Source organism: Scardinius erythrophthalmus (assembly GCF_964197995.2).
Source record: "Scardinius erythrophthalmus genome assembly, chromosome: 7".
NCBI classification, from domain to species: domain Eukaryota; kingdom Metazoa; phylum Chordata; class Actinopteri; order Cypriniformes; family Leuciscidae; genus Scardinius; species Scardinius erythrophthalmus.
Window position 1 is genome coordinate 17,233,426 of NC_138227.1, and position 14,341 is coordinate 17,247,766.

Below are 14,341 nucleotides of genomic sequence, written 5' to 3' on the forward strand. Positions count from 1 at the left end.
TTAATGCTTCCATCGGGAACGTTGACAAACGACGGTCAAGGTTGTTATGTCTGAAAATCTCAGCATTTTACTGAAATTATATACTTTGCTTTTTTTTTTTATGTTAAATCCACTTTGCTGTAGGCATGGCACAAATGCTTTGATATTTGTACAGAAATTACAGTATGACCTGGCTGAATGTATTAAGGTTTCTGCCTGCTGTTAGTTGCTGAGAGAACATCTAACAAACATATTATAAATGTGGGACATAATGTTGCAGACATGACTGGCATCAATAAGCTTTTCAACAGGAAAAAAATTACAACCTCCATGCAACGCATGGCCTATTGGCTACTACAAAGCATCTGTTTGTATCGCAGTACTGCATGTCCTACCATGATTTAACATTTCCACCTACTGTAGCTGCATTTAGCTTCTGAGCAAATAATCAAATAAAAAAATAATACTGACAAACAGATAAGCAAAGGCATTGCTTGAAGTTGTATTCCAAACAAGAATATTTGTCTGTGCTGAAGAGACTGCTTAAAAAGCCCCATCTCCCCCAAGGATTTTATATGCATTTTTCTTCTCTTTTTTGGGCGATATGATCTTGGAACAAAATCATTTTTATAATACAGACAATTTATATACATTCCTTTAGTTATAATCTCAGTGAAATGCAAGCGATGTCGCCCCCAGGCCATAGTCCGCATGGGATCTGATTTTGATTCTTTAAATAATGTTTTACAGTGTGTCCACTGCAGATGAGGTATTATTTCCATCCCTTCTGCTCCATTGAAGCGAGTTCTCTCTCAACAGTGTAGAATCTTAATAAAAGCTTTGCGAAACTCAATGTTGAAAGTGGTGTATATGATGGGATTGACTGCACTGTTCACGTAGCCCAACCACGTAAAGGCAGTGTAAAGTTCAGGAGGGACTTGCCAGTAAGTGTTCACAATGTGTGTGATGAAGAACGGCAGCCAGCAGATGATAAATACACCTGAAAATAAAGAAAAAAGATGTTGAAGAAAATATTTGGGTGGGCAATGTTAAGAAACTGTGCTTTATATATAAACGGTTTCATTCAGGGGTTTAGCAGAGACAAGTTTTTTTTGTTTTTTTTGCATTACAGGGATTATTCAAAACAAATAAATAGAAAAGAACAAAGGGAGGAAGCACACCACAAGTCAAACATACAAGTGAAACATGAAACCTCCATCTGTATCCCTTACTTGTTACCCTTGACTTGGAAGTCTGTTAATATACATATCAAAGTCTTGTTTCCACACAAAGTCAAACTGGCTTAGGAGCAAAACCTTCGGATCCTTTTTGAAAAACATTGACCCGATTTAACCGCAGAGGCAGGCAGGTTGAGGAGTAGAGGCAGGCAGGTTGTTGGACAAGAAATCCTCCATGTCACTCAGTTGTTTGAAGAACTTGGCGCCATCATACTGCACTCTAAGGACCGCCAGGTAAATCATGGCAAATCCCACTCCCTTCTCACGGAGACGTTTTTTAACCGCGTCAAATGCCTGTCTTTTCCTGATGATTGCAGCCGAAAAATCCTCGTAGATGGAAATGGTATGTTGCTTGTACAGCAGCTTTCCGGCAGCTCGAGCAGCCTGTAAAATGCTGACTTTATCCTGAAAATTGTGGAGCTTCAGTATCACGGTGCGCGCGTTCTATTTTAATCTGGCCAGGCTTAACGCCGATATTCAGCAAATTGGACAGCCATAATTTTAAAAACAGAACGGGGTTAGTGGCTTCCTCGCCCTCGGGTAGGCAACATTATTCTGATGTTGCATCTCCTGCTTCTGTTTTCCACGTCATCTATTTTGTCAAGAGCTGCCTCAAGAGTCACCTTCATCTTGACCAGATCTGCGCTGTCTCTGGCAACAGTGTCTTCCATCGTTCATATGCGTGTCTCAGCTCCAGCGACACGGCCTTCAACCTCAGTAAAATGTGCCGTCACCACGGAGAGCTTCTCCATCAATGGACCAATTTTGTTTTAGAGTGGTTTGTCCACTCCTGCGAGTACTTCCGAGGTGATACGTTTAGCTAGCGTATCCATTTCGCCAGCGTTTAATGATACATGCGCCATTTCAGGTGTATGCGCGGGAGTCGGTAATTTCGATTTGTTTTCGTCTTATGAGCGTGTAATTTAGATTCAATCTTTTCTCTGACATACCTTGTGTCAGCAACGAAAGACTGAAAGAGTTAAAAATCAAAGGGCTCCACAGCAGCTCGGCAGAAACACAACTACTCCGCCATCTTGTGTCACGTGACTCCCAGAGACATTTTTTTAATGTCATGTAGTATTGTGCAGCTCACTAAAACAAATGGAAGATGAAATGCCATGTCTTACTCAAAGCTGCAGTCTGTAACTTTTTTGGATTAAAAATTATCCAAAATAATTTTTTGAGCAAATACATAACCAGCCAGTGTTCAAAACTATCTGCTTGCCTTAGCTAGATTCAAAACGGAGAGCTTGTAATAATGTTTTTAATTCCAGTGGTACTGGTGGATATCTGCGGGAAATTCGAGCATGTCTTTGCGTCATTACATCACATCTGTACACATAAAGAAGGTGTCTAGGCTAGTAGGCTATATTGCGTGTGAGGATGTTGGAGGTGGAGATTTATAGCGTTTTCTCACAGCACTTTATATAATTAAACTTATCAGTTTGATGGCGGATCCAGAAAGGTTCAAACGACAATCAGCAGTGACAACTGGAGAAAAAAGAGACTGCAACCGGGCCCATGCGAAAACAAGGATAATATCGGAAGGGCATTAAATGTAGTCGCGTAATGCTGATGTTTGTTAACATTAACAATTTGAGAACAAAGTATAATTTGCACGGTTTGACGTGATATGATAAGTGATCGTTAGATTTAATCGGCGCTATTTACTGCAATGCTTTTTTCCCCATAGTTGGTCAGGAAAAAAGTGGATGTTACTTACTTGTTCATATGACATTTTCCAGTGAAAATTCTTATGTTGGTCATACTTCCAAAAAGTAGAATCTGTGATTGCGAATGACAGTATCCACACCGGCGCGGTGACTGACAGCCGCACATTCTCCTCAAAACATTGGATTCATCCGCGCTGTGCCGTGCCGAGGCACAACCCACGTAAAGTTGATAATTCCGCGAATAACTGCAATTGCAGATTTCGAACAGAGATGGCGACGAATATTAAAGCTGAAGTGTCTATTTTTTGCACCATTATCTTTGTATCACCAAACAGCAAAAAATTAAAACAGAACACTTAGTCTGTCTGCTATTGATTAGGCTGGTCATTTCACTCAGCGGCCATCTTTGAAATGAAAGCTTACGATTCATTTTTACATTTGAAATCACCATTGAAATCTGTCAATTTTCTCATAAATTTTGTTTCTTATGCTCGCATAGCATTAAAAAAGCTTATTTTTCCCGGCTATAGACCAGCCAATGTGCATGTACAGTCCTAAGTGTGCATCTCAGAACACTGACTGTTTCTTCTAATGGCAGCTGCAGTCACGCGATGACTTTACCAATCGCGATTGGCTCTTTTATTTAGAAGGCATGACTTATTGTGTCATATTGCATGTTGCACTTTCGGTTACGCTTTATTTTGAGGTGACCTAGTTACATTGTACTTAAATAAGTACTGAGTAATATTACTTAACTCCATGTATTTACTATAGAGTTATGGTTAGAGTTTGGGTTAGGGTTAGTTACTTGCAATTATGCATAATTTACTGTTACTTACTATAGTAAGTACATGTAGTAACGTCACCTTAAAATAAAGTTTTACTGCACTTTCTTCCATTCACAAGTAATATGAGTGCATCGTATTTCTATATCTAAAGTCTTTGGTGATGATCAAATAAACAGCATTGTTTTCAAAGTGCCACGGAGCCAAATTATTTACACTTTACGAGCAAATCAACCAACAAATCGTCGCTGTCGGGCGGAATCCTCGCACCTCCAAAAAACATTATTTTTCAGGAAATTATAAAAAAAAATCTTTTTTTTTAGTTATTAAACATTGTATCGTTAAAGTTGGTATTATACCTTATATTGCTTTCATATACTGTTGTGTACCAACATTAACACAACATTTCCCCAAAATCATGTTTAATCGGAGATACAAGATTTATGACTTGGGAGCAGGGAGATACGAGTTTACACTGTCATTGATAAGAATGGTACGGACACAGACGTCGCTGCTGCCAGCAGTGTTCATCAAAGTCTGCGGTCGCGTTGAGCCGTTGAACAAGAGACAAGGCTTTAATAGCTAATCAAAGCTAATGATTGCGGTAAACATCTTCCAAAACTCTATTTTAAATGTTTAAGAGCTATGAGTGATGCAATACCAAAATAAAACGGTGAACTGACTAGGCTGTCTAATAGGCGGAAATTAGCCTAATCTGTACGCAAATTTACCTTCGTGGCTCATGGGCTTCCTTTCCGCACTTGAAGCATTACAGCTATCGATTTTTAACAAAACAGGCCTACTCAAATGTATCTAACCTAAATATTTTCACTCGTTATCGTCTAAAAAACAGACAGAGTTATCCAAAGATAGGCTTACTTGGCGCCAGTAGACAGCCCTTTTTTCTCCCATAAATAAAAACCTTGCTATTTGTGTATTTGACATGCACAGTGCCAACTTCGAGTCAGTAAAATAATAAAAACCATAGTTTAATGGTGGTATCCAAAACATTTAATTCAATTCAAGTATTATTTTAGATACATTTTAAAACTTCAATGTACATGTATAATAAGCCTATAGTAATAATAAGCCTAGTAATAAGTAGATATTTAAAATACATCAATAACTGATATCATAGTTTAACACAGATAAAATCATACGTGTTGCTCGACGAGGATTTCTTAATCGTTACGACTTTCAATCTTAATGAGACAAAATGCCGCGGAGGCTCCCGCGGAGTGAAGAAGAGGTGGAGTTACGAGACTTCTCAGACAGTTGAAGTGTCCAATGGAGTTAAGAGATTTGCTCTCAAGCTATTTTCAACACTTTAGATTGGTTAATAATTTGTAAAAATAACAGACCCACGTGGGGACTGACCAATAGCATCGATTTTGTGAAAAAATATGAAATTTGACAAAATTTGGACATCAGGTTTCCGCCCGACAGCGACGAAATGTTTTAAAGGGGACCTATTATGCAAGATTATTTTTAAATTGTTATTTAACATAATTATTTGTCCGCAGTGTGTGTATTGCGGTAAAAATCCATTCATAAATCGGAAACATATGCTGCATCAGAAAACAAATACTTCCCTACTATATAATGTGCAAAAAAAAAATTGGCAAAGAGTCCCAGGATGACCGCGAATGTCTCAAAATGAGCCGTTCAGGAAATGACTCCAATGTCACCTCACATTGGAACAAGCCCCGCTCATGTACAATGTCACCGCGATAGAGATGATAATCAAAACCAAACAGGTGTTTTGTTAGTTTCTGGCAGATTATCCAAGGCACGAGCTGTAAAGGCACAGCACTATTCTGGAAAGCGGGTGGGGAGCAGCAGCTCATTTGCATTTACAGATTACAGCATGTTTTTGGTTCCACTCAAAAATGGGCATTGGCAACATGGTATAATAAATGTATAATAAATGATCTGTGTTGTTTTGAGCTGAAACTTCACAGACACATTCTGGGGACACTTGAGACTTATATCATGTAAAAAGGGGCAATATAGTTCCCCTTTAAAGTAGTTTAACATCAAATAACATCACACACTTACCAAGGACAATAGCTAACATCTGAGTGGCCTTCTTCTCCTTCTGCTGGGAGATTTTACGTTTGTTAAGAGTTTTGACCGATGTCTGTGTTTTGCCAGTGGGGGAGACCTGGATCTCAAATGCTTTGGCCACTTTTGTGATATTGCTGGTGTTGCCATTTCTTTCAGGTTTGACACCAGCTTCAGGCGACGGGGGTGATATGTCAGTCTCTCTTACATTAGAGCTAACCAGCCTGCTGTGATGTTGACCTGCAGCAGACTGATCCTGCTTCCTCTGTTTCGGAGGGTTTAAGTTTGTGATCTCGTCCATTTGGATGTCGTCCCCATTGTTTACCACCTCCTTTATGAAGATCTAACAAAAAAAAAGTGAAAAATAAGTCATTTTGGCTAAATGTATAGCTGAAGTGCACATGATCAAGCCTTGATATAAAAAGAAACAGATCCCCTACAAAACAAAAATGGTTTACTCTATCAAACAGTTCATTTCATAAAAACTTGTTTATTGTTTTAGTCAATATAACTTTATAGAAAGTTAACCGTGGGTGCAGAGATTAACATTTAATATTTGCTGACACATTGTCATTTCTCAAATGTCATCTGTCATCAATACTTCTGGTGGATACAACAAGCAGCAGCTCAAAAATCCTGAGAGCGATATTTTGAAAGCAAGAGTAAAATTGGCTGTACCACGTTTTTGTTGTTCACAGGAAAATTCCCGCTGGACTTGACGATCACAGTGCACAGTTTCACATCATCAGGGTGAGTGCATTTCTGAAACACACATGGGAGAAACACCAGACTGTTTTGACAGATTTAGACCAGAAAGGAATTAGTTGTCCAGCCCCAGGTTCAGTTTAAATTTATTTGCAATTACACAAATCGGAGGAACATGCAACTGCAAGGTTAGTAATTCCTTCCATTCCGTTACATTGCTATTTTTTTTGTGTGCAAATGTCAGCTTATAGATCATGTTTATAGGTAATGCGCAGGAAAACTTTCCAAATCCTTTAACATTTTAAATTACCTGCTCGACATAAGGATGATTGCTAAAGCATTGCATTCTCGGTCTACAAAGCATTCGTTTTGGATGGATATGTGGTAAATCTAAAGATCATTTTAGGTCTAAACCCAAAAGTTCAGTGTTCTGAAAACAAGAAACTTGCTACTGTATATAGATGGATACGGATGAGTTTTGCACTTCAAAATGAAAGCATTCCTGAAAAAAACATGATGTTGATCTAAAGCCTGTTTTCACATCAGAATGCTTTAGAGGAGTCACAACAAACCACTGATAGGAGAAGCGATGTTTACTTATGCCGTCAGGACACAGCATGAGAACTCCCTAAACACAAATGGCTCTCAATAATGCACTGATGCCCTTGAAGAAGCTTAGGATGGGTAGATAAGCTATCAGTTTCTTTGAATAATGCTATATTGAATTTATTCTGCTGTGGCATGCGCTCCATGGAGAAGCCTGAATGTCACTGCACTGTGTAAAACAATGCAAAGACTAACAATGTATTATAATAACAGTGTTATGAAGCAGTGGTCATTTCCTGCATTGATTTGCAATATGTCGGGAGAATCAATACAAGCAGAAAAAAAGGCAAAGGTCATTCTAGACAAGCTATGATCACAGATGCACAACCTGAAATATGTACTAGTATCCACCTGCTCATTACTGACACTGCTAATGGGAATTACAGTGCTGATGAATTACTATGAAATTCATTTGACACTGCAGTTTTTTAACAATCCCAATTCACTAAACTATACTGGAGTGCTAAGTAAGTAGAAACTTTCACAACTCGTCATCGAGCAGCTGTTCTCACCTTTATAGTCGAGCTCATATCCATGTCCGTTGCTGGGCATGTGCGTTTAGTGTTGACACGTTTCCGTCTCTTCCGCAGTACCACGTAGATCTGCACATATACTAGCAGCGTTATTATGAAAGGAACGTAGAAGGACACGATGGAGGAGTACACTACAAAGGCAGGGTTTGCGATAACACACAGAGCATCATCATGGGTGTCTGTAACAGAAAATACAATGAAAATGAGCTAGTTAAGAAGATGCCAACATTGTTACATTATTTATAAGTTTTTGTCAAGTTTTTCAAACAATCAGTACATTTGTTTCAACACATTTTATATAAATATACAGTACAGGTCAAAAGTTTGGAAACATTAATATTTTTAATGTTTTTGAAAGAAGTTTCTTCTGCTCATCAAGCCTGCATTTATTAGATTTTTTTAATATTGTGATATATTACAATTTAAAATAATTGGTTTTCAATTTATTATACTTTAAACTATCATTTATTTCTGTGATGCAAAGCTGAATTTTCAGGATCATTCAGGACATGATCCTTTAGAAATCATTCTAATATGATGATTCATTATCAAAGTTGGAAACAGAATATTTTTTCATAACCTGTGATAATTTTTTAGGAGACTTTGATGAATAAAAAGTAAAAAAAAAAAAAAAAAAAAAAAAAAAAAAGAAGCAAATGTTTTAAAAATAGAAATCTTTTGTAACAACAATATACACTACTGGTCAGTAATTTGGGGTCAGTAATTTTTTTCTTTCTTTTTTGAAATAAATCAATACTTTTATTCAGCAAGGATGTGTTAAATTGATAAAAAGTGATAGATTTATATTATTAGAAAATATTTTTTAATTTTGAATAAATGCAGTTCTTTTGAACCTTTTATTCATCAAATATATTAGCCAGCAGAACTGTTTCCCACACTCATAATAAATTAGAATATTAGAATGATTTCTAAAGGATCATGTGATAGACTGGATGTCACATGTGACACTGAAGACTGGAGTAATGATGCTGAAAATTCAGCTTTGCATCACAGGAATAAATTATTTTTTAAAGTATATTCAAATAGAAAACTATTATTTTAAGTTGTAATAATATTTCACAATATTACTGTTTTTTTTCTGTATTTTTGACCAAATAAACGCACCCTTAATAACCATTAGAGACTTCTTTCAAAAATATAAAAAAAAAACCATAATGTTTCCAAACTTTTGACCTGTACTATATATATATATATATATATATATATATATATATATATATATATATATATATATATATATATATATATATATATATATATATATAGCATTGTCTGCCACATGATAGCTAGCACAGAATTTTCGAGAAAAGATTCATTTTAATTGCCCTTAACACACTGGTGCTCTGTAGGAGTTCTCTCTATGATATAATGTCCTGTTTAATGTTTTTCTTTTTTGCATGTTGGTGACACCACAGGACTTTAATTTGGGTACAAAAATTATTCAAATATTAATAATCATTAATAAACATAATACGTGTATCTAACAGTGCAAAGCGTCCAACTTATCTTGCAGTGTGATTCATGCCCACGAGTACCTGACCCCCATCCTCCCACTACAAGCAGTCAAGCAGAAGAATGCTGATTATATTACTTTCTCTAATATAACTTTCAAATGAAGCCGTGACCTAATTTATTTGAGCTGCCCTTAACACCAGTGTGCATGCAAGATAATGACACTAATACTCTGTAAATTCAGCTCTTTAAGTGCAAGCTGTTACATTGTACCATAATAATATTCCTAAGCAGAAGCCAATTTTTCAAGCTTAAGACAAGGTTTGCACTGAGTTTAGCTATCATATTCCTTATGGTTATTAATTTACATGTAGAATATAAAATGCAGCAAAGTGGACAGTTAAGCACAGTAGGAAATAAACTTACAGATATAAAACAGTATATTGGCTTCTAAGGATTCTTTTTATAATGTCTATTCAATCATTTACTCGTCTTCCACAGTAATTCAATGTCTTTATCTTCATTTAAAGACATTTCTCGGCAGATACATAAAATTAATTACACTGATTAATTAATCAGATATGAATAATTGGATTACAAAGTTTAACAGTACACTACTGTTCAAAGGTTTGGGGACGGTAAGGTTATTTTAATGCTTTTGAAAGAAGTCTCTTGTGCTCACCAAGGCTGCATTTATTTGATCAAAAATACAGTATAAACAGTAATGTTGTGAAATATTTTTACAGTTTAAATGTATTTAAATTACAATTTAATTTTAAATGTAATTTATTTCTGTAATGTCAAAGCTTCAGTGTCATTATCATGAATGTTGGAAACAGTTGTGCTGCTTAATATTTTTGTGGAAACATTGATACATTTTTTTTCAGGGTTCTTTAAGCAAACGAATGCTCAAAAGAACAGCGTTTTTTGAAATAGAAAGCTTTTAAAAGATTATAAAAAATGTGTTTAATGCATCTTTACAGAATAAAAGTTTTAATTTCTTTCTTTCTTTCATTAAAAATATCTTACTGAACCCAAACATTTGAAGAGTGATAGACTCCCAGTCCATATTTACCAGTATTATTGAGTCCAAACAGCAGTGGACACGATATAGCAAAAGACAGAATCCAAACGACAGAAATCATGACTGTGACCCTCCTCTTGGAGCTGTAGCGTGTGTTGTATAACATAGGCATGGCTACAGCTGTGTACCTGTGGGAGATACCAGACAAAAATAGATTAATTGTTGTTTTCACATTCTTACATGTCTCTGGACATGATTTTCCTAATATATCTGTAATCATTGACTATTATTTTTGGTTATTCCCATGACCTCCCTTCTATTCTTTCTTTCTAATATCGGATTACTTACTGTATAAATAGAGACGTTTCGTATGAACCGCTATTGATCTAACAAGTACTCCTTACTATTCTGAGCTCATGTAAGTGACGATGTACAATGCAGTTCTCATCGTTTGTCTATATATAACAACCTCAGCACCAAATGTAGTTTATTTTCAGGTGTGTAAAAGCTGAGGTTGGTCCCTCTGAGCAACCATATTATGTCTTGGTCAGCATTAGACGACTCTTGTAATGGCAGTGGACCTACCTGTCGATACTGATGGCACATAGATTGAGTATGCTTGCTGTACACATCATCACGTCCAGGGTGACAAAGATGTCACAATGGATTGTGCTGAACCGCCACTCTCCCACCACCTAGGAGGACAGACATGCAGCTTATTTTTACAACACTACATCGGAATGCAAACCTACACTGTTTACATGTAAATGTGCAATAGTTAGTTACTTGCCAGAAGCACTGCATATTATTAATACAGTATCTTTAGATGATAAATATAAATGGTAACACCACAGTCACTTGCTATACTCGTCTGAAAGTCTGAGAGTCGCTTTGCAACAGCTTCAGCCACTATAATAATGTTTAAAGCAATAAAATATTGGCATTTTCTCAGGTTTCATTGATAAAACTGGCAGAGAGAAGCAATATAGCACAGGTCAGCCTCATCCACAGTTTGCATCTCCTGAGTTGGCTGGCAGAGCTTTCTGAACCTCCTCTGATTAATGCGTGCCCTCAGGCAAGCCGAGGGACTCAGAAAGCTCTTGATGGTCTTAGGTCCCTGCCTTTGGAGTTTGCATCGCTGTCATTGATTAAAGAATTATTTGACACCTCTAATGAAAGCGGCTGTGAGTTGCCGGAATCAGTTCATCACCGTATCTCTAAACTAAGATGAAATGAGCCTCACCGCTATCATTCTCAGACATCGCTAGTGATCAAAACATGTCCTTGCACTAATAGAGGGAGAGAGAGGGGAGAGAAATAGAAACTTTTTAAATTGCTGTGCACAGATAGAGTTGTGTGGCATTCAGACATGACCTGAGAATGCATTTAAATTCCAATTTAATTTCGGAATTTAAGGAGAAAAGATTTAATAGAGTATAATGTATTCAGCATCCAGCATCCCCGTGACCCTAAAGGACATGTGGTTTGGAGAACGGATGGATGGAAATGCTATATTAACAAACTTATTTCAGATATATGTTTCTTTTAGAATTCATTTAGAATGTCTGCTAGTTACATCGTTATGCTGGTAGGTGGTGACAAATAACTGTTTTAATGAGTGAGAATCAATTCAAACAATTCATTAAACACCACTGATTCATTCAGGAATGAAACACTAATGAGATGGTTGATTGGTTGATTCTGCTTTTTTTTTAATAATTTAGGTTTTGGAGGAAAAACAGAAAAAGTAACTTGCAATATTGTAATTAATTCTAAGTTATTCGTATACACGTGATGTTTATATAATCAGTGAATTAAAATTTTGATCTGAAGTCTAAAAACAATGTGGTGGCACTAGGTCTAATCAGTTGAAACCTCTGTAGTCTGATTGTGTTGAATTGCAAATCAGTAAATTCATCCTGCCATTACTTTTCAAATTCATTTGAATTACTATTCAATTCAAATTCATATTTAAGAGTTAGTTCAACCCAAAAATGAAAATTCTGTAATTAATTACTCACCCTCATGTCAATCCAAACCCTTTTTTCATCTTCAGAACACAAATGAAGATCTTTTTAATGAGATCTGTGACCTCTCTGACCACTTTCAAGGCCCAGAAAGGTAGTAAAGACATTGATCAAATTTTGGTTCAATCTTAATATTATGAAGCAAGGAGAATACTTTTTGTGCGCAAAAAAACAAACAAAAATAATTTCTTTATTGAAGGAGTTCTTCTTCAGTCTCCTACACTGTTTACATTGTAACCACAGTGCAGGGCTTCTGAGTTCTACGTCAGAACGCCGACGCCAATTGGTCGACGCTGTTCACGTGAGCACCACGACACATGCGTGTGATGCTGACGCAGGAGCTGGCCAATACAAAGCCGGCTTTCTGACTTGGACCCGGAAGCACTGCGGTTGCAACATGAACAGCGTGAACAAAGTTGTTCACGTGGACTATTTTAACAATGTCTTTACTACCTTTCTGGGCCTTGAAAGTGGTAATTGCATTGCTGTTAGTGGAGGGGTCAGAAACCTCTCGGATTTCATCAAAAATATCTTCATTTGTGTTCCGAAGATGAACAAAGGTCTTGCGGGTTTGGAACTAACCCTTTAATGAACTGAAAGGGGGACATTTTTTAAACTGCATTTGGCCCAACCCTGCAGCTAAGCTAAAGCACTTGATTCGATTGGTGATTTCTTGCTAGCATAGTTAGGTTCGTTTTCATTACACATTTTCATCATGTTCTGAAGATATTTTAAAGTTGTTTACGAAAAACGTCTTTTGGAATGATGATCTCATCTGTCTTAATAATAATATTGAGGACATTCATTTAGCAACACACCAACAGCAATTTTTACTTAGCCAATAATCAGACATTTCATTTCATCCATCTCACAGTAGCACTCCTTAATGTTCTGTTCATGCGCACAAATGATTCAAGCTAAATAAATGATGACCTTGATTTATTAACTGAGAATGCAGTTACTCAATGCTGCCCTTTAAGAGAAAAACAACACATCACAAGATATCAAAAGGCTAATTTGATACAGGGAGTTATAATAAGGCTGTAAATTGAATGTGCTACATATGTACAGCAGTGTCACATTTTTTCAACCCATTGTTCAGAGCTCAAATCACACAATCAACCTGCTTGCATTTATCTCAGAAGAACATGGGTCAAGATTATGATCTTTATGCACATTTCAACCTATGGATTATGCTTGCAATCTGATAGCTTTGCTAATATGTTTGGCTAAATGACATACCACAAGGGAGGCTTCTCTTGATTGAAAATAACTACTAACCCATGACATGTGCTTGTGGCTACTGCAAATTGATTGGCTAAAATGAGGTTTAAGACAATGGTGCCTGCAGCTCTTCTTAGTTAATTCTTGCCCAGATTGAGTTATGAAGAAGATGGCGAAAGAAATTACAATCTAATCAGGTGAAAATAATTGAATAATCTGTACTTGCATTATTACAAACTACATATGGTTCATGGTTAAAATCATTTTAGCATTCCCAACAAGGAAGGATCCGATCACGCTGAAACCTACCTCGAGGTAAACCACCCATGGCATCACAAGTGTGGCAACTAGCAGATCAGCCACAGCCAGGCTGACTATCAGGTAGTTGGTGGTGGTCTGCAGGGCTTTCTCCCTAGAGACGGCCATACACACCAACACATTGCCGAAGACAATGACGAAAATGAGCAGCGTGAGAAGCATGGCGTAATAATTGTACTGATGCCGCCCCCCTTCTTCCGTGGCATTGAAGTCCCGGGATCCATTTTCATTTTCAAAGAAGCTCTCATTATAGGCATACTCCGTGAAGACTTCCATCAGATGGTTGAAGCCAAGCTGAGACTCTAGAACCGAAGACAAGAAACTTATTTATAACAAAAAAAATCCAGCATTTAAGTCACGTGCTTTGTATCACGGGGAGTGATACAAAACACGTCAACCAGTCAATACGTCTTATAACATCAACCAGATTACACAGCATCTAAGTTTTGGCATAAAACATCAATCTTTTATTGGAACACCTGAGCAGAAGATTTCACTAGAAAGCTCAGGGCTGTGGCCTTGCGCTGCGTGGTACACTGTGTAAAGTCTATCCTTTATTTATGGGTGATAGTTCGCTTAGCTGCCCTGAAAAGCCTGTGTTTGAACTCTAGATCTGACTTGACTAACTAGGACAGGAGTCTCCTCCCTCCCTACTGTTTCCCTTGAACGATGTCCAAGAATACATACAGAAA

The 14,341-nt window shown here is 37.0% G+C and overlaps 1 protein-coding gene across 1 annotated transcript; it reads right to left on the reverse strand.

Annotated features, from left to right (window-relative positions):
* Nucleotides 1–791: 791 nt before the first annotated feature.
* Nucleotides 792–13,925, reverse strand: drd2a (dopamine receptor D2a; the record flags this gene model as incomplete). Its single annotated transcript, XM_081369908.1, has 7 exons — nt 792–979; nt 5,734–6,082; nt 6,418–6,501; nt 7,563–7,762; nt 10,132–10,268; nt 10,666–10,775; nt 13,641–13,925. The coding sequence occupies 7 exons, from the start codon at nt 13,923–13,925 to the stop codon at nt 792–794; spliced, it is 1,353 nt and encodes a 450-aa protein (XP_081226034.1).
* Nucleotides 13,926–14,341: the final 416 nt, after the last annotated feature.